This window comes from Grampus griseus (assembly GCF_964374135.1).
Source record: "Grampus griseus genome assembly, chromosome: 7".
NCBI lineage: Eukaryota > Metazoa > Chordata > Mammalia > Artiodactyla > Delphinidae > Grampus > Grampus griseus.
In genome coordinates, this window is record NC_139001.1 from 47582000 (window position 1) to 47602483 (window position 20484).

General features: G+C 34.9%; 1 protein-coding gene across 1 annotated transcript in view; it reads right to left on the reverse strand.

The window, feature by feature from the left end:
- Window positions 1-618: 618 nt before the first annotated feature.
- The window catches only part of FSIP2 (fibrous sheath interacting protein 2), a gene marked incomplete at both ends in the record, with an annotated part of 126819 nt that continues 106953 nt past the window's right edge, over window positions 619-20484 (reverse strand). The window contains 6 exons of the mRNA XM_082658915.1: window positions 619-755; window positions 2961-3030; window positions 6234-6277; window positions 9382-9428; window positions 16608-16708; window positions 18241-18741. Coding sequence (XP_082515041.1) covers window positions 619-755; window positions 2961-3030; window positions 6234-6277; window positions 9382-9428; window positions 16608-16708; window positions 18241-18741 — 900 coding nt within the window. The remainder of the gene's footprint in view (window positions 756-2960; window positions 3031-6233; window positions 6278-9381; window positions 9429-16607; window positions 16709-18240; window positions 18742-20484) is intronic.

The following is a 20484-nucleotide window of genomic DNA, read 5'->3' on the forward strand; positions in this document are numbered from 1 at the left end:
TTTATCCACAAAATGTACCTTGTCAGAAAAGGGTTTTTTAGTCATGGGGTCTTTTTATGTATATATAATATTTTATGCACAATAATTCTTTACTTCTTGATGGTGCTTTATCCATAGTTGGATCTTTCGGGGAGGTGTTTTATAAACTGATGAAATTTTATCTGCAGGTGGTATAGATACTTTTATTTGAACATCCAAATACATCTTTTATAGTGAACCAATCAGTTTCATAGCTGTGTCATAGAATTAAACTTGAGTTTCATCTCAGTTTGCTAACTATTTTGGTGAACATACCCTCTAAAAATTTAACAGGAAAAATTCAAGTTCATTTTCTGATGGGTAATGAGGACTAACTGGTTTACTAGGTACACTTTTTGTCTCTTTATCTTCATGGCATGTTTGTATTGAATAATACTAGCACTCAGCATCTTCTTATACCAAAATGCTTATCAAAAGCATTATCAAAACTTTCTCTCACCCAGGTCTCTAATATACTTCTCTTGCTTTTAATATTTTGCTCAGCATTACAAGAATCATCTTACAGGACACTATGTTATGTTTTAAAAAATATTTTATTTTCTAAGGGAAGTAAGCATAGTTATATCAGGTGTAGAAACTTCAGTGCTTGTCCTGGCGAGGTGGTGAGGAAGATTTGGAAATATTGGTGTTAGTTCGAGAAAACACCTTTGACAGAGCTGAAGATATCTTTGCCAGCATTTTAGATCCTTGTTTAGGAATACTAGCCTTCGGAGTTTCTGTGGACAAAGCAACAAAAGTAGTATAGATAATTATTAGACATTCTAGTTGAGGCAGCCATACTATACAATTAATGATTTAGAATTCAAAAACTGACATTTATAGAATAATTTATGGGATTAAAAAAGAAAGATTCTTTTGATTGGATTCTTCCAACACTCCTGTGAAGGAAACAGGGAAAATATCTCCATTTTTGTATATGAATCTTGGTGAGGTCAGAAACCTTGCCTAAGGTCACATGAGGAGTGGCCAAGCTTGGAAAGGGAACAGCTTTCTCTCATGGCATTATTATATGCTGCACTCTGATATTTCGTTAATCAGGTGTACAAAGAATACCTTTCTTTTTCTAGCAGAAAAACCTCTGAAAAAGTCTGATGAGCTAAACTCACAAGGGAAAGTAACTTTCAGTGCTATACAGTGAGGGTGTCTATTTCAGAGTGTTCACTTGAAAACAGAAGTGCATTAAAACTGCTATAATTTCTCACCACTTTGGGCAAACTTTTAGTTGATAACTTCAAGTATTTTTTATTTTTTGTCATGTAACAGAAGACTGTATAGATAATAAAAATTTCCATTTGGATTCATTTTTCTATACCACTCTTCAGGGCATGGACTCTCAGAATATATTATAATTTAACAAAATGAATATTTTACATGTAAAGACAAGTAAATATGTACTTCTCTGAAACTTTATGATAGGATGTGATAGGACATGAAAACACACATGATAGTAAAAGCCCATCTTTTCTTAATTTCAGTACATGCCAAAGTTCATGACTGTACCTCTTGCAGTTACCTAGATTTGTCTTTTCTAGCAAGGTAATCTTCTATTGTTAAAGCTAAGATAGCCAACAGCAGATTTAAAACTAAGAAAGCCAACAGAATAAAGAATAAAAATGTATGTTTAGGTTTTTACTGTGCTATAAAAAGGAAAAAGCCAAAATCTGCAGCAGATAAGACAAAAGCATGAATGAAAGAGAAAGATGTATATTCTGAAAAGGCAAGATAAAACTTTTACTAACACGACCAAGGCACTGATACAAGGCTTCTGAAATTCTTGTTGGAGAGGTAAGAGTTAATGTTCTGAAAACTTGGTGGCCTTGTTAAAAATGCAGATTCCTGGGCATCATTACTCTAAGATGCTAACTTAGCCAGCTAGAGATGGTCCATTGTTAAAAAGTATTCTGGGTGGTTCCAGTATAAAGCAGTTCCTAGAAACACAATGAAGACACTGCCCAAATCCATATTCACTATTAGAAGACTGGTGGGTTGCTGGTGTCCTAGGTTAATAGCATCATCCCCAGAGAGAATAGTGAATGCTTGTGCTTATCAGTTAATAGCTCTTTTCGCAGTAAAACTTTAAGCTATCTTTGTCATTGAGGACATAATTCTGGGATGCAATGGCAACTCTATGGAACCACAATGTAGAGGGAAGAAAGAATGTTGGGTCAGAGTCAGAAGATATGTTTTTGAGCCCTAAAAGCTCTCCATTTGTTGGCTGTATAACCTCAGCCAGTTATTTACCTACATTTTCTCATTTGTAAATTAGGGCTCTAAGACTTGCAGAGGGAATATAATACGGTGTAGGAGATATGAACAAGTTTGGTTTGGTCCATAAAGTGTTTTGCATTACTTGATAAAACCTGAAAGTCAGGAATTTTCACATAGAACTTCCATTTCCAGTTTCTTTGAAAAATGCTAGAACCTGAATTAGAAGTCCTGGCAACAATCCAGCATGCCAATGACTGGACCTGAGTAACAGCTCCCTTCTTTAAATGGGGCATGCCATCTCCAGTGGACCACAGACCCCTGCTCAAAATACTGCTCTTGTTTTTTACCTACCTAGCTCCTGTGAACATTTGATTATGTGAACTGTGGTCATGTTGAATGAGCTTAGGCTTTGAAGTCGGGCAGATCTGTTATTTGAATCCCAGCTCTGCAGCTTACTAGCTTGGGGTGACCTTGAGTAACCTACTCTCACTTTCTCTTTAGTAAAATGAAGATAGCTGATACCTGTTCAACATTAGTTCTGTTATCTATTACTCCTTTGGTTTAAGAATTGCATAGAAAACTGCAAATGGAAATAATATCTTACTATTTATATTTTTATATATAGCAATCTCATATTGATAATACATGTCAATACTGCAAGGGAGAAACTACCCATTCTAGGAGTAATGTTAAAAGGATAGTATATTTTGTACCTGAAATGACTTCTTTTGAGGAATTCACACTACCAAGAATATTCTTGTTTCCTTCAAATATGGTGGTAAACTGCCAAGACAAAACAAAGTATTGACTCGATCTTTTGTTGGATACTACACACTAGAGATACCTAGAAATCCTCAAGAGATGTAGCACAATCATTACAGCATTTTATATAATTTCTGTGTTCTGCAGTCACAAATAATTATTCTCTGAGACTTAGACTCATACGTTTTGCCAATTATGATGGCTAGGATTGACCCTTTTCATAGATATGGGCCTTGGCTACCAAATGATCATTAAAGGTTCAGGCATGTTAAAAGTGACAAAAAATGTCAGCTCTGTCTCTCCCCCCTCCCCTTTTGGATGAATTGGAGTGAGAAGTAAGTTATAAATTCTTTTCTGATAATAGAGATAAGAGAAGGAAAATGGATGTTTACTATATAAGCCCAATTTCCTTTTATGGAAATTTTAGCAATTTTGGAATCTAGAGAAGTAAAGTAGGTGTGTGGAGCTAGGGCCAGGAACATGGCTCAGGTACTGGTTTTACTCTGTACGTCTTTATCATATCTTTGAATGCAAAGGGAGCAATTTTCCCAGAAAGGCATAAAATAGCCTGGAACAGGTACCTGGGCTTCACTGTAACTATTCTATAATGCTAGAAATTTAAAAAGTAAAAAAGTCAATGAAGTGAGGCTAAATACATGTAACATAAAATGTATTGTATATAGATTATGTAAAGACTACCAGATATTAATGAGTTTTACCACAATTCCTCCAAAAGGACTTGAGGTAGTTTATGTATTGAAATATTTTGAACAGGATGCCTGAAGAATAAAATGGAGCAGAGACTACCTAAAGAATTTATTCTCGGCATTGGCTTCACAGAGTTATCTGTGGAAAATTTTTAAAAAATATGAATACCTGGGTCCCATACCACCACTGGAATTGAAATCCTTGAGGGTGGGGCAGATATTGATATTAAAAAAAATCATGGCTCTAATTTGTGAGAATTAGAGTTGATAAGCCCTAATCTATAAGTAGGGAGCAGATGCTCCCTACTTATGAGATGAGTAATATACTTAAGTTCTGCTAAGAACTTCTAGCGTTGCATTAGATTCAGGAGTATTTGCTATTACTTCGTGGAACATTGTTAAAATCACTTAAGGTTTTTGTCTGAAAATTTCAAAATCTTGTCTATGTTGGAGTTGGCATCTCTTGTCCTTTCCCTTGAAAGTGGTAGACATTGTCTTAGTTCTTTGTATGTTAAGTAATATTGGATTGTATCCTGAGCATTTTAAACAATGTATGTGATTCTAAGAACTGTTAAAATTCTTTGTAGAAGGTTGATTTTTTTAAAGTACGTAATTAACCCATTAAGTTTCAGACCACACATCCTACTCTGCCTTCTATGGCTGTGGTTCCAATGTAAGTTCAGTTTTCAAAGTCTTGGTGTTATTTTTTAGTCTATACCACTATTAAGACTGTAGTTCAAGTTCTCATAGTCTTTTGTCTGTAGAACTTCAGGTCAGTTCCTGGCATGCACATCTCAGGAGACAATTTATAAACAGATTTGGAGGGATTCCTTTTTTGATATCCCTCCTCTCTTTGATTTCTTTTAGTGTCTCTGACGCTCAACAGTCCCCTTTTCTGGTTCTATGCCTGGAATGCTGTGTGCTTCTAGCCTTCCTGTGTGCTGTCTCTCACATCCCATGACTGTATCCACGTCTGGGGTAAATTAACAAGAGAAAGCAGAGAAAAAAGTAGCACGTTTCCCCCTAATGTCCTTCAGGTTACTGGAGCCTTTTTCCTAATTTCTCTGGTCAGAAGGATTTTCTTTCAGTCCTAAGTGCCTCACAGCCTTTGCTGCCATTGTTGTGTAGCTTCATGGCTGAAACTTACCTTGTGGCAGGGGCAGAAGAGGGGGAAAAAGTGGGCTTCCCTATTTTCCATTTCATAGGAACTTCTTCCTAATTCTGGTAAGAGAGCAGTGGATTCTCTTGGAGCTTTCTTATTTTATCCATTCCCTCTATATAATTACAGGATTTGAACTGCCCTGGGTCATTGCTAGGAGATGTGAGAGGAAAAAACGCAGGAAACTCATAATGGTATTATTTTCTGAGTTTTGATTTCCCTCCTCAAACTCCTTCTATTATTTACTTTTCAGAACCCTCAGTAGTTGTCCAAAGTTTTTAGTTTTAATCAGTGAGAGATACAGGTGGAATGTGCTTATTACTCCACCTTACTCAGAACTGGACTGAATAACAACTTTAGTTATAGTTTTACCATGGAAAAAGCAGTAAGCAAGGAAAAGAGCAAGAACCAAAAGGGTCCAGATTAGCCTGCAATTCACTTTGGCACAAGGAATGGCCTGTCATCAGACTAGAGAATCATTGTCTCCCCTTTAGTGCCATATGATTTTACTTGGAAAATATGGCCTAAGTGCAGCCTGAGGTTGTCAAATAGATGTTTATGCTCAAAAATGAAGATTAGGTTGAGTGAGGAACTAACCCAGCATCTTTAGATATGTGGCAAAAGTTATCTTAAGTATGAGTTGTAGTTCTGAAAATTACTCTGATAATGAGAAGTGACTGGATAATCGATGGACTATAATGTCATGGGGTTGGGGAGATTTGCTTAAAAATGGGATTAAATTGAGTGAAGAAACAAACAAAACAGAAGAGGATTTGTAGCTTGAGCACTCATTGGAAGCTTTCTGAAAAGGATTAGCAAAGAGGACACTTTCTGAGTTTACACTGGAGAACAGCTGGGCCTTTTGGAAAACTGCCTTTAGACAGTCAGTCCTTAGGAATACAGAGAAATAGATGGAATCAGCAATTATTTCTTATAAACTGCTCTCTTCCATTTTTGCTTGTATTTCCTCCCTGCCTCCACCAAGTCCCTCACTTGGGTCTACCTGCCCTAGGCAGGGCCAAGTGACTCACTCCCTCTAGGATTTCCTCCAGAGACTGCAGTAACAGGGTTAAGGGATGGAATTGCAATTAGGTGCTAGGGAGGAATGGTGGCTTATCCAGTGCACTTAAGCAAGGAATGATAACTTAACCCTAAGGTGAGAACTAATGGATCTCTTGGGTACCACCAACAAGTCTCAGCCAGGAGGAGAGATCTGAGCATGAAGAAATTGCAAATAGGGGAATGCTTCCTGATGCCTCTCAAATAGCACCACGTAGTCCCTGGTTTGACCTTGAAAATTGGGCTATGTTCACCTGGACTCCATGTATTCTAATTAGAGGATATTGAAAAATATTTACCTTAACACTGTTTGAACTTTCTGGCCTTCGTTCCCGAGAACTTGCTGTAGAGGGGGGAAAAATAGTATTTTTTCTGAGGCATAAATAGTGTTGACACAAATCTGATCTTATTGTTTTTCACCAAAAAGTCATATAATTTAGGCTGGTAGAGGAAATTATTATTATTTTTAGTGTACAGACAATGTGAACAAAACTGAAATAGGTGAGATTGCTAGAATTCTGTGGCATATCTTAGCCCTTCTTTTAGAAATTATGAAAGATGAAGTGTGATGTAGTAGGTAAGGCAGATTCTGTAACTTAGTAGGCATACATCTATGCATGGCCACTCAATCCCTACAGGCCTATTTATTGTACATGTAAAATGAGAAGTTACCCTGTAGGTGATTCCTAAGGGCCTTTCTAGCTTTAACACTCTTTGATTCTACATAGCTAATTAAAAGCAGATAATTGGAACAAAGAGGAAGGTGCTGGTCTTATGAAATACTCTGAGTGAAAATCAGGAGAATTTTGAGGCAATACCAAGAAGAAACCTTGTGGAGTTGTACAGAACTAAAAGTTACCTAAATTTCAGGTGAGGTCAAGACACCAGTAGAAGAATTCAACCCAAGGAGGTAGAAATGGTACTGTGAGATAAGTTTCATAAAGACCCCAGCTAACGTGTTAGGGAGTCAGAAAACCCGAGTTTGAGTCTTGGCTTCATTACTTAGAGCTGTGTGAATATTGGCAAATTTAATCTAACTTCTCTCCCAGTTTCCTCCTATGTAGAATGTGAATAAGACTATCTTCCTGCCTGTCACTCAAGAGGACTCAATGAGATATCTCATACGTAAAAAGTATGCATTTTATAGACATGCGATCATCAAGAGTCCACACATGTGATTACTCTCTGAATTACCCTTTGGGGCAGTGTAGGTTCTGGAAAAAAATAGTAAAACCTCAATTAACTCAAATATGATAAGAGCTGATAATCTGACTTATCTGAGAAAATTGGTAAAATTTCATTGTTGGTTGATAATATTTCTGAAGTGTCTGACTCTATATCACATATAGCTGAACTGACTTTTGCTTTTAAATGACTGAGGACATTTGGGTTTACTACCAGGACTATTATTCCAAACACTAGTTTTTATGTTTCCAGGTTAGATGGCTATCAACTTTCCAGGATTATACTAGGAATTTGTTTTGATGAAGAGTCACAGAAAAATTCCTGCTAATTCAGGATCTAACATACTCAGATTTATTTGAGATTTTCTTCCATATTCTATATAAAACTATAAACTAAAATTAGGAATGTATGTGTTCAACCCTAAGCTTGTCACTGAACTCCAGACTGAAATATCCTATTGCTTATGTGACACCTCAACTTAAATATCTAATATCTAATACCTTAACATAACCAAAACAGAATTCTTGTGTAACCTCCTTAGATTCCCATAGTCGCTCCTATTTTACTAACTCCTCCTACTATATGCCTGTTTTAGGCTCTTGGGAATATAGCTGTGATCTTCATGGAGCTTACATTCTAAAGGGAGGTAGTGAAAAAACAATTAATTAAAACATACAGTCTGGCATATAGTAATAAATGCTAGGGAGAAAAATAGCAAAGAAGTGGAATATGCAGTGCCATCTTGAGAATGAGGTTACAATTTCAAAAAGTGGTCAAAGAAGATGTCACTGAGAAGGTGACATTGGAGCAAAGTTCTGAAGGTGAGGAATGAGCAATGTAGATACAGAGGAAAGAGCACTACATGAGGATCAGCAAGTGCAAAGACCCTGAATTCCTGGAATATTTGAGGAACAGCAAGAAGGTCAGTGAGGCCTGAGCAGGGTGAGCCAGAAAGAAACAGAGGAGGAGGTTAGAGAGGTAATAGGGGTTTGGAGTGATGTCCAGATGATGTATGGTTTTGCAAGCCACTGTAAGTTCTTTGGCTTTTGTCCCAGATGAGATGGGAAATACTTATACTTGGAATTATCTTTGATGCCCTGCCTCAAGTTACAATGTAAATTCTTTGAGATCAAGGACTTTTTCAGTTTTGTTCACACATGGGATTTTAGAACACAAAGGAGGTGCTCAGTAAAATCTTTGAATGAATGAATGAATAAACGATTGAATTGGACAGCTGCAATATTACTGAAGGATATAAGAATTAAGCTGGATAATTGCAACAAAGTTGGAAAAAACAAAACACTGAATTTAGGGTCAGGAGCCTTGGGATCTAGACTGTGTTCCGCCTCTGACTCAAAGTAATCTTGGACACTTTCTCATCTTGAGCTTGAGTTTCCTCATGTAAACAATGAGGGGCGTTATAGTAAGTGATTTCTGTCTAACTCTAGCAGCCTAGGATTCCATAATACAGGAATCATACAGTGATTATTTTGACCCCTGGTTATGGTACATTTATAGAATTTTGGCATGCTTACTGTTACTCTATGAATCCCATCTTAATAAAAATGACTTCCACTTCCAAGTTGAGAGAATATGTTTCTGTAGTAACAACCTAAGTGAGTTGTATGTTTGAAATAGCCAGGGTAAACCTGTGGTTCAAATTTCAAGGCCACTTTATAGTAAACATGACACTCAACCTCTTGGACATGCTACCATCGTTAGAACCACATTAATCATCTGAGGTTTCAACAGAGTGCCAAACAGTCATCACACAAATGTTCTAAGCAGTCAGTACAATTATAGATTAAAAAAACAACAACAAAGTGAGGTCCATACTAGCCATATTTAAATTTAAGCAAATAAATTTAGCTTTAAAAGTCTTTTTTGGGGTACATTTTGATAGGGTTAAGCACAAATGAAGGATAACTTCTCAAAGAAATTGTTAAATCCTAGTATCATGGGTTCTGGTTCAGCTAGAAACTATCATGATATACCCTGATTTTATGAATATTTCTCACAGGAGCATGGTAAATATAAATTCATATTATACTATATTCTTGACCAAAATCATTAATAAGACAAACTAGCTGACTTATTTTAACACATGTGTGATGTCGTACTGGATCATTTCTAAAAGTAGATAAGCTCATAGGAAAAAAAAAAGTATCAATTTCAGGTTTGATAACTAAAAACACTGATCAAAGCAGTAGAGTGTCCTTTTGAATACTTTCTACTTTAAATCAAGAAATACAAAACTCCAACCTTCCGTAATTTTTGTACTTTTATCTGCCATACAATCTTCAGTCTCACTAAAACAAAAGAAAAAAATATTTAATTTTTTTGTGTATTTAATGAATCAAGAAATTACTGGTTAAGTAAAAGAACAATCTCTCAGTCATTCTTCATATGGAAATAAACCTGGAAGAGTGTATCACTGAGTTTCCAAATTGAATGCAAATTATTTATAAATTGACTCTTTTTTCCCAACTTAAAAAATTTTGGTTAAATACACATAACACAAAATTTACCATCTTAACCATTTTTCAGTGTACTGTTCTTTGCTTGAGTACATTCACATTATTGTGCAACCATCACCACCATTCGTCTATAGAACTTTTTCATTTTCCCCAATTGCAACTCTGTACTCCTAAATACTAACACCACATATTCCTCTCTCTCCATCTCCTGGAACCAACCTTCACCTTTTGCCTCTGTGATTTGACTACTTAGGTATCTCATATAAGTGGAATCATATAATATTTGTCATTTTGAGACTGACTTATTCACTTAGCATAATGTCTTCAAGGTGACATATAGCATGTGTCAGGATGTTCTTCCTTTCTAAAACTGAATAATATTCTACTGAATGTATGTACCATATTTTGTTTTTCCATTCATCCATCAATGTACTCTTAGTGCTGCTTCCATGATTTGGCTATTGTGAATAATGATGCTATGAATATGAGTGTAAAAATATCTGCTTGAGTCCCCGTTTTCAATTCTTTGGGGTATATACCCGGAAGTAGAATTGCTGGATCATATGGTTACTCTATATATTTAACTTTTTAGAGAAACTCTCACACTGTTTTCCATAGTGACTGCACCATTTTAAATTCCCAGCAGCACTGTACAAGGGTTCCAGTTTCTTCACATTCTTGCCAACGTGTTATTTTCTGAAAATTTTTTTGATAATAGCTATCCTAATGGGTGTGCAATAGCATCTCATGGTTTTGACTTGCATTTCCCTGATGATTAGTGATGTTGAGGATCTTTTCATGTGCTTATTGCCCATTTGTACATCCTCTTTGTAGAAGTATCTATTCAAGTCCCTTGCCCAATTTTTAATCAGGTTGTTTGGTTTTTTGCTGTTGTTGAGTTATAGGAGTTCTTTATGTATTCTGGATAGTAATCCCTTATCAGACATATGACTTGCAAATATTTTCTCCCATTCTATGTGCTAACTTTTCACTCTGTCCTTTGAAGCACAAAAGTTTTTAAATTTGGTTAAGTCAAACTTATCTAATTTTTCTTTTACTGCTTGTGCTTTTAGTATCATATCCAAGAAACTATTGTCAAATCCAGTGTCATGGGGCTTTCCCCCTATGTTTTCTTATAAGAGTTCTATAGTTTTATGTAGGTTTTTGATCCATTTTGAATTAGTTTTTATACACAATATAAGGTAAGGGTCTAACTTCATTTTTGTTTGTGTGTGGTTATCTAGTTTTCCCAACACTGTTTGTTGAAAAGACTTTTTTTTCTCCATTGGATGGTCTTGGCATGCTTATCAAAAATTATTTGACCATATATTAAGGATTTGTTTCTGGGCTCTTTATTCTATTCCATTGGTCTACATATCTGTCTTCATGTCAGCACCACACTGTTTTGATTACCATAGCTCTGTGGTAAGTTTTGAAATCAGGAAGTCCAAGTATGTTCTTCCTTTTCAAGATTGTTTTGGCTGTTTGGAGTCCTTTGAGATACTACATAAATTCTAGAATGAATTTTTTTTTCTCCTGCAGAAAAAGGTCATTAAGTATTTTTATAAGGATTCATTTAATCTGTAGAATCCTTTGCGTAATACTGAAATCTTAACGGCCTATTTCCATTAATCTGTGTCTCCTTTAATTTCCTTTAGGTATGTTTTGTTGTTTTCAGTGTACAAATCTTTTGCCGCTTGGTAAGTCCATTCCTAAATATTCTGTTTGGTACTAGTGCGGATTGAATTTTTCTTCGTTTTTGGATTGTTCATTGTTAAGTGTTTAGAAATGCAATTTTCTTCTTCTGTGTTGATTCTATATCCAGCAACTTTGATGAATTCATTTATTCTAAGAGTTTTCTTTCTTTTTTGTATAGAATCTTTAGGGTTTTCTACATATAAGATAATGCCATCTGTGAACAGAGCTCACTTTACTTCTCATCCAATTTAGATGCCTTTTATTTCTTGCCTAATTGCTCTGGCTAGGACTTCTGGTAATATACTCAACAGAAGTGATAAGAATGGGCACCCTTGTCTTTTTCCTGAGCTTAGAGGAAAATCTTTCAGAATTTCACCCTGAGTACAATAATGTTAGTTGTAGTTTTTCCATATATGGCTTTTATTATTTCAATGTAATTTGCTCTTATTTCTAGTCTGTTAAGTGTCATTATCATGAAAAGGTGTTGAATTTTGTTAAATGGTTTTTCCTACATTAGTTTAGATAAGAATGTGTTTCTTTTTCCTTCATCCTGTTAATGTCTTGTGTTACACTGACTGATTCTCATATGTTGAACTTCCCTTATATTCCTGGGATAAATCAACCTTAGTCATAGTGTATAATCATTTTAATCTGCTATTGAATTCTGTTTACTAGTATTTTGTTGAAGATTTTTGTATCAATAGTTTGAAGAGGTTTTTTCTTGTTTTCTTTGGAGGAAGTTTACTTTACATCAATAGTTTGAGGAGGATTGGTTTTAATTCTCCTTTAAATGTTTGCTACAATCCACCAGTGAAATCATCTGGTCCTGAGTTTTTCTTTGTTAGGAGCTTCTTAATTACTGATTCAATTTCTTTACTAGTTATAGGTTTCTTCAGATTTTTCCATTTTTTCATGAATCAATCTTGGTAGGTCATGTTTTTAGGAATTTGTCATATTTCATTTAGATTATCCAATTTGTTGGCATACAATTGTTAATAGTACTCTTATACTTCTTTTTACTTCTGTAAAATCATAGTACTCTTATAATTCTTTTTATTTCTGTAAAATCAGTTATAATGTCTCTTCTTTCACTTATGATTTTAGCTATTTGAGTCTTCTCTTTTTTTTTCCTTAGGCAATGTAGCTAAAATTTGTCAATTTTATCAATGTTTTGAAGAACCAACTCTTGGTTTCACTGATTTTATTTTTGTATTCTCTTATTTTGTCTATCTCTACTTTAATCTTTATTATTTCCTTCCATCTAATAGTTTTGAGTTTAGCTTATTTTTCTTTTTCTAGGTAGGTATTTAAGATGTAATGTTAGGTTGTTATTATAAGATCTTTTTTCTTTTTTATTGAAGTATAGTTGCTTTACAATGTTTTGTTAGCTTCTGCTGTACAGCAAAGTGAGTCAGTTATACGTATACATATAACCACTCTTTTTAGATTTCCTTCCCATTTAGGTCACCACAGATCATTGAGTAGAGTTCCCTGTGCTAAACAGTATGTTCTCAATAGTTACCTATTTTATACATAGTAGTGTATATATGTCAATCCCAATCTCCCAATTAGTCCCACCCTACCCTTCTCCCCTTGGTAACCATAAGTTTGTTCTCTACTTATGTGACTCTATTTCTGCTTTGCCAGTAAGTTCATCTGTACATTTTTCTAGATTCCACATATAAGTGATATTACATGATATTTGTTTTTCTCTTTCTGACTTACTTCAATCTGTATGACCATCTCTAGGTCCTTCCATGTCTCTGCAAATGGCACTATTTTGTTCCTTTTTATGGCTAATATTCCATTGTATATATGTACCACATCTTCTTTATCCATTCCTCTGTCGATGGACTTTTAAGTTGCTTCCATGTCTTGGCTATTGTAAACAGTGATGCAGTGAATATTGGGGTGCATGTATCCTTTCGGACCATGTTTTTCTCCAGATATATGCCCAGGAGTGAGATTGCAGGATAATATGGTAGCTTTATTTTCTTAAAACTATGTTGAATAAAAGTGCAAGACTGGACATCCTTGTCTTGCTCCTGATCTTAGAGGAAATGTTTTCAGCTTTTCACTGAGTATGATGTTAGCTGTAGGTTTGTCGTATATGGCCTTTATTATATTGAGGTATGTAATCCCTCATTTCCTCCACTACTGCCTTCCTTTGTGTCAGTTGAGGTTTTGCAGAGATGCATTTTGATTACTTTTTATTTCCTTTCATTTATATTCTATATTTTCTTTGTTACCACACAGATTCCATATAATGTTCTAAAGTTATGACAGTCTATCTTAAATTGATACCAATTTAACCTCAACTTCATACAAAGACTCTACTCCTTTATAGATCAACACCCATCCCTTTGTTATTACTGTCCCAAATTATGGCTTTATATATTCCATGCCCATCAGCATAAATTTATAATTATTTTTATGTGTTTTTTAAATCTTGTAGAAAATAAAAGTGGAATTATGAACTGAAATTATTATAATACTGGTTTTTATATTTGTCCCTGTGTTTACCTTTACTAGAGAGTTTTATATTTTCATATGGTTTTGAGTTACTGTCTAGCATCTTTTACTTTCAATTTGAAGAACTTCTTTTAGTGTTTCTTGCAGTCATGTCTAATGGTAATGAACTTTCTCAGCTTTTTGTTTTAGTTTTTGTCTTAGAATATTCTGATTTCTTTCTCATTTTTGAAGGGTATTTTTTGCTGGTTATAGTGTTCTCACTTGATAGTTTTCTTTCTTTTAGCCCTTTAAATATATAATCTACTGCCTTCCATCCTGCAAGATTGCTTCTGAAAATTTTACTGATAACTTTATGGAGATCTCTTGTACAAGTCATTTCTGTCTTGTCACTTTCAAGACTCTCTTTTTGTCTTTGGCTTTTGATGACTGTGATTATAAGATGTCTCAGGTAGTCTCTGAGTGCTTATGCTACTTAGAATTCACTGAACTTATTGTATTTGTATATTCATGCTTTTTCAAATATGAGGAGGTTTTAGCCATTATTTTCTCAAATAACCTCCCTGCCCCTTTCTCTCTCTCTTCTCTGGAACTCACCATGGTGTGTATGTGTGTATATAAATATATATATATATATATATATACTTACATATGTATATATCACTGCTTGAAGGTATCCATTAAGTGCCACAGAATCTGTTCACTCTTTGTTCAGTCTTTTTTTTGCTGCTCAGACTCAATAATTTCAAATGACTTGTGTTCAAGTTCACTGATTCTTTCTTCAACTTGATTGAGTCTGCTCTTGAATCATCTAGTGAATTTTTGAGCTCCAGAATTTCTGTTATTTCTGTCTGGTTCCTCTTTAGTTTCTATCTCTTTGTTTTTATTTATATGTATTTTATTCATATACTTTTCCCCTGATTTCCTTTAGTTCTTTGTCTGTGTTTTTCTGTAGCTTTTGAACATATTTAAGACAGTTATTTTAAAATCTTTTTCATGTATGTCTAATTCGTGTGCTTCTCCATGGACATTTTCTGGGAATTTATTTGGTTGCTTAAAATGTGCCCTATTTTCATTAATATGCATTGTGATCTTATGTCGAAATTTGAGCATTTAAAGAAATAGCTACCTCTTCCAGTTTTTGGAGATTGTTGTAGAAGCCCTTCACTAATTAGTAGGACTCTGAACCTTGGGAACAGTCTGAGGTAAAGCCTTCAAATCTTACTTTTGTTCTGGGTATATGTCCTTCTGGGCCTATGTATGTACTTTTTTTTTTTTCCTTCTTCCATTTTCCTGACCTGCTTTTCAATGTTTTATTTCCTAAGGGTCTCATCATGTTTCTTCTAAGGGCCTTAGCTATCTTATTGTTTCCCCCTGCCTGTAATCTCTTTCCCTCAGGTACCTGTTTGTGCATCTGCAGTCCCTTGTGATTTTCATGCACCATGGCATCCATCTACTGACTTCAGTGGCTTCTAGGCTTAGACCCAAACAATGCCAGCATTCCCAATTTGAGCTCCTATTCAGGTGAGACAGAAAACATTCCCTCAGGCAGCCCACAGATAGGCCCAAACATTACAAACAAGTTCCAATCTACTCTTTCCACCTCAAGAGAGAAAACTGAGAATTGGCCATTTCTTCCCAACTGTGCCACATTATGTTGCAGAAGGGGGTTGGGCAAAAACAAGTAAAAGTGTGTGGAATTTCCTGCCACTTTGAATGTGGCTTTTCTTTGATTGGGCATTCCCTTGGTTGCTGCAGTTATTTGACTGGTTTCCAGAGCTCCTATAAAGTTGTTTTAGCAGTGTGTAGTTGTCTATTTTTTCTTCCTACAAGAAAATAAGGGTGTGCAGTTTCTTGGTCTGCTATCTTGCTCTAAATTATCTTTTATTTGGTATTATCTGTGTCCTCTGTCTCCACTGATATAAACAATAGAGAGGTACCTGCATTACTAATTTTGTATGTTAATATAATCATTACACAGGAAAAAAGAGGCAATGATTGGTCAGGAAAATATGTCCCAAAATAGTGTCAGTGTCAAAAAGAAACAATTCCGTCATGTTGAGTGGGAAAAAATTATAACCAGGTAGATTTTTCTCCTATTTATACCTATTGCTTCTCCCACAATAGAAATGCTACCTCTTCTAGGTTATGAATATTCTTATAAACTTAAGAATAATTTTAGACAAGTTCTAACTGTTTTAGATAGTTATTGTTTTAGATATAGTTATTAATTAGATTTCAAGTCTACAGTGTACTTTTTCTCTCTGTCCTCTATAAATGCCATATAGTTCAGACTTTCCTCCTATAGTCATCCGAACTTGGGTTGCCTTCTCCTCATGTAAATGCTGTCCATCTTTACAGGCCCACATCAAACTCAATTGCTTTCTAGAATTCATCCCTGAATGCTTCGGCTTACACTGCTCCCTCTCTTATTTGGATTCTTCTTAGAGGCAGTTATACACACTGGAACATTTTGTTACTTAAAGAGAGTTGAGCAGGAACCCTTTGGGCTGAAAGGCACTGGGTCACAATAGAATCTGCTCTATCTTCCAGGTAAGAAAAACAAAAAACAAAACCAAAACACACTAGCAAATTCTTCATCCAAGACACTGCTATACTAGGAAGAACATAGAGGCCAAGTAACTAGAAATGGGGAATCAGATAGAAAGGAGAGGGTTTAGGGAATGTCCACAGTAGGGAGCCAAGGGAGAAAAGGATAAGGAGTGAGGGAAGGTCTAGGGCTGAATATTTGCCCAATCGTAGTTTTACCAGAGACCTCATTCTTCCCATAAGCATTACTTTCATCTCATATTTCTATTTTTATATTGCTTTAATCTCATGTACCCAGCAGATGAAATCAGGTCTTCTTGGTTGTATGAAGATGAACTCATAATTCTGTGTATGAAGTAATGTGTCGGCTCAGAAATATGGTTTCTTTCTTCTTTCTGGAAAAGTGCAAACCATATGTTATATAATGTAGCGTTTGATATGCACTTTCTCATATACTTGGCATATTCTGCCCTCTAATCTACACTATTATTAGAAAAAGTTTCAGAGATTACATTAAAAATGGATGAACACTGTAATTCTAATTAAAAGGTCTCTTTCCAATAATTCTTTGGAAATGGCTAGTAAAGATGATCTATATTATAATATTGAAGTCTAAATAAACATTAAAGATTAACCTAGCACAAACTTTGAAGAATATAGTTTTCCATTTCTGTACTTTACAAATATTTTAATGAAAACTTAGTTCAAAAAGAAAAAAAACAGATATATATATAATTCTGGTCAGTTCAGAAGCTTGTCAAGTCAGTCATCTTAACCGTACTCTGATCTGTTTGTTGGGAAGTCATGTGTGATTTTATGGCTATAACTTTTGTAAGAATACCTTAATTGTTATGTCTATTAGAATCTTGAAAAAACAGACTACTATTATTGGGATTATTGTATATGAACAATAATCCATTATATGAAATCCATTTTGACTTTTGGTATTGTTATAACAATTCTTTAGTTATCTCTGAAGCCAGGATTTCTGACTATGAGGCTCAACAAAACTATTCTGCAGACTGCATTTGGTCATGTAATCACACATAGATTCCCAACAAATAGGTCAGAGTATGTGTTAAAATGATTTACCTGGGAAACTTCTGAACTGAAGAGTTGTATCTCTGTTCTTTTTCTCTGGCTCATCTCAGCTTTTGTGTTAACCTAGGAATAATGTCAAATGGATAATCAATAGAATTGTCTCACCAGGAAATCCTGTACCATATACACTTTTCCAAGACATGTTTTGGTATGGATTTTTGGACAGGAACCACCCAAAGGGTCACTGAAGTCTAGACCATTATGTTATGTGAGGGGTATGGTATTAGGGACAAGAGCTGTTCCCCATGACGAGAGTGTTTATGGGCTGATTGCAAGGGTGATATTTAAAATATTTTGATTAACTTAACTTTGGGAAAGTTGGCTAACTTGTAAGGAAAAAGTTGGCTATGTAACTGCCCAAAAGATATATATATATTAAAGTGAGAGTCAAGATTCAAACTCAGACAATCTGAATTCGTATGGATTCTTTTTTACCTCTTCCTACCTTGGCCTATTTTCTGGTCCCACCCTACCTGCTCAAAAGGTATTTGTCAGCCAAAATACAAAAGGGCTGGAATCTATTAAAAGATGGATGTAAATAATTAGCTTGCATTTCTCTTAAATAGCTTCCATTTTCTGTTATCCCTGGACTTCTAGCTAATATATGTCTCTTTCCATTACCTGCTTTCCCTCAATTCTGTTTTATGGCTTCATCTGTTAGTTATTTCTCTCATACTGTAAATGTTGCCAGACTAAGGAAGAGACTATCTGGAACCATTTTAGTATTTTTTTCTGCCCAATTAAGGTACATTCTTGGACAGAATTTCTGAAGATCTCTATTCTTTCCATAGATATCTGGTTATTGACAGTCATATTTCTCACTCACCTTCCTCTGTGGCTTTTCCTCCCAAATAGAATCTGTTTCAGTCAAGGTTCTTGAGCAGGTGGCCATGTCAAGTTTAGCAAGAGTTCTTTTAACTTGTCCCTCCTTCGGTTCTATTACATGATTTGAGGTTGCTTCAGTATTTTCAACATTTGCATTGGATGTGGGCTGACAACATTTGCTTAATGAAAAATTCTTTTTCAGGCTACTTGTGCTTCGTGTTGGCTTGGGAGAAACAACTTTGGTTTCTATTGGCTTTGTGGCTTCTTTCACTTGATCTTCAACTTTTTCTCCTAAGTGTTCTTCTTGTACAATCTCTCTTAAAACAACTTCATTTTCATCAGACATTAGTTCCTCTTCTATGGTACTTTCTGAAACTTCTTGATCAATATCATGAGCTACTAACCGAAGGATAAGTTCTTTTTTGTTCTGAACATCTTTTAAAAGCTCCACCTTGGTGATATCAGGCTTCCTTATATTCTGAAATGAATTTCTGCAAACAGCCTGGAATTGAAGGCATAATGAATATCAAAAACAAATGCCTCAATCACTTTTCCTATGATTCTATTATAATACAGCTATTTTAGTATGATTTCTAGTTTCATTGTTAAAGTAGTATTATCTTAAGATGCCATGCTTACATTAGCAATATTTTAAAAAAGAAACATGAAAATTGTAAGAAATATTTGTTGGTATCATTTCTTTTACCTTCAGAGGTTATTTTATTAATCTACCATAATTTACTTCAGAGTTTAAAGGAAGGACTAAAGGAAGGACTTTTTCTTCTTTTTTGGTTAAACTTTATATTTTGTTGCATCATATTTACTTCTTTGTTTTTTGGTTACTTTGAAAGTTTGTGACAGAAGTAGACATGATAATATATTTTTCTAAAATTGTAGATGGGTTATCATAGAGAAATTGAAATGTACATATTTTCAACAAGAAAGCAAGGTACTATCTGATCTTGACTTTTAAAAATGATGAATAACCAAGATTGTGAAGGTCTTTGACTCTTTAATCCCTATCATTCCACCCCTGATCCTTTGGATATATTTTCCAAAAGAATCTTGAAAATATAAATCTTCATTTTTTTCTCACCTCCCTAGTCAAATCTCACTTTCCATTTTCAATGTCTTAAGACAGATAAAAGACAGTTACAATTAAATAATAGAACTTCCGCATTTCAGTAGCCTTTGATGATGCCACAGAACCTCCAAATTGTTTTGAGTTAATAATTCTAGACTTCAACATCCCTGTGTAACACTTTAAGCCAGTTTTTTCAGATATTGGTGTCCTAAAAGAATATCTTCTGTGGAAAAAAAATATAGAAACAGCTTCCTTAAGAATTTAAAACCAATCAGTTTTGATTTTCTGTGTTAGTGGAGGGGACCAGTGGTTTACAAAATCCAAAATCTTTCTATATGGCTTTGAAATTTGTGACTATATATGGTTTTCATATGTACATGCCTAGTGTGTTGGGAACTTATGGTATCTCAAAACAGAAAATAAAGCCCTTGGGTGAGGCCAACAAGTGTCTAGATTCGCTGATCTAATCTACTGTTCTTTGGTTTCTTCTCTGGTCCCTATGCAGGAGATTGATACTCAGATTGGTACAAATCGTATGTCGTATCAGAGTTGTCTAGGTCTGCTTCTTTGTGTTTTATTTTGAGGATGGATTTTCTTCCCCTTAAGAGGACAGCAGTAATTATTTTGGTTTAAATATTCCCATCCTGCTTTCCTGTGGTCTATAAATGACTTAATGAAAGAGAACTGGTAAATACGAGTAAGATTTGTGACAGAAAATTCTACAGATAATTAAAAACTGCTTTTGACTAATGTTATTCTATAGTCTGTTCAACAGATTTTACTCCTAAGGGGTTACTTATGTATGAATGAAGACTACCAAATAATATGCTAATGCAAACAATGAGAATCCATGTGGAAGGATAAATTTTAGAGTTTGAAAGGACTGTCATCTGGTTCAAAAAATTTAGGGAAAAGAAGATTAAATTAGTATGTTAGCCCATAATAATCTCAGTATTTGAGTATGAAAACACAAAGTGCCAATTAACATATTTAACAGCCCTGAGACCTAGTTCAATGGGTTGCAGGATAGTGCTGGAGAAAATTTACTTCAAGTTTATGCTCCAGCGAGAATGGTTCTATAAAACTTTGCTCATTGTCCAGGCCACAGACTGTACCCCTAAGCACACTCAGTCCTCTTATGAGTGAATACCATGAGTAGAA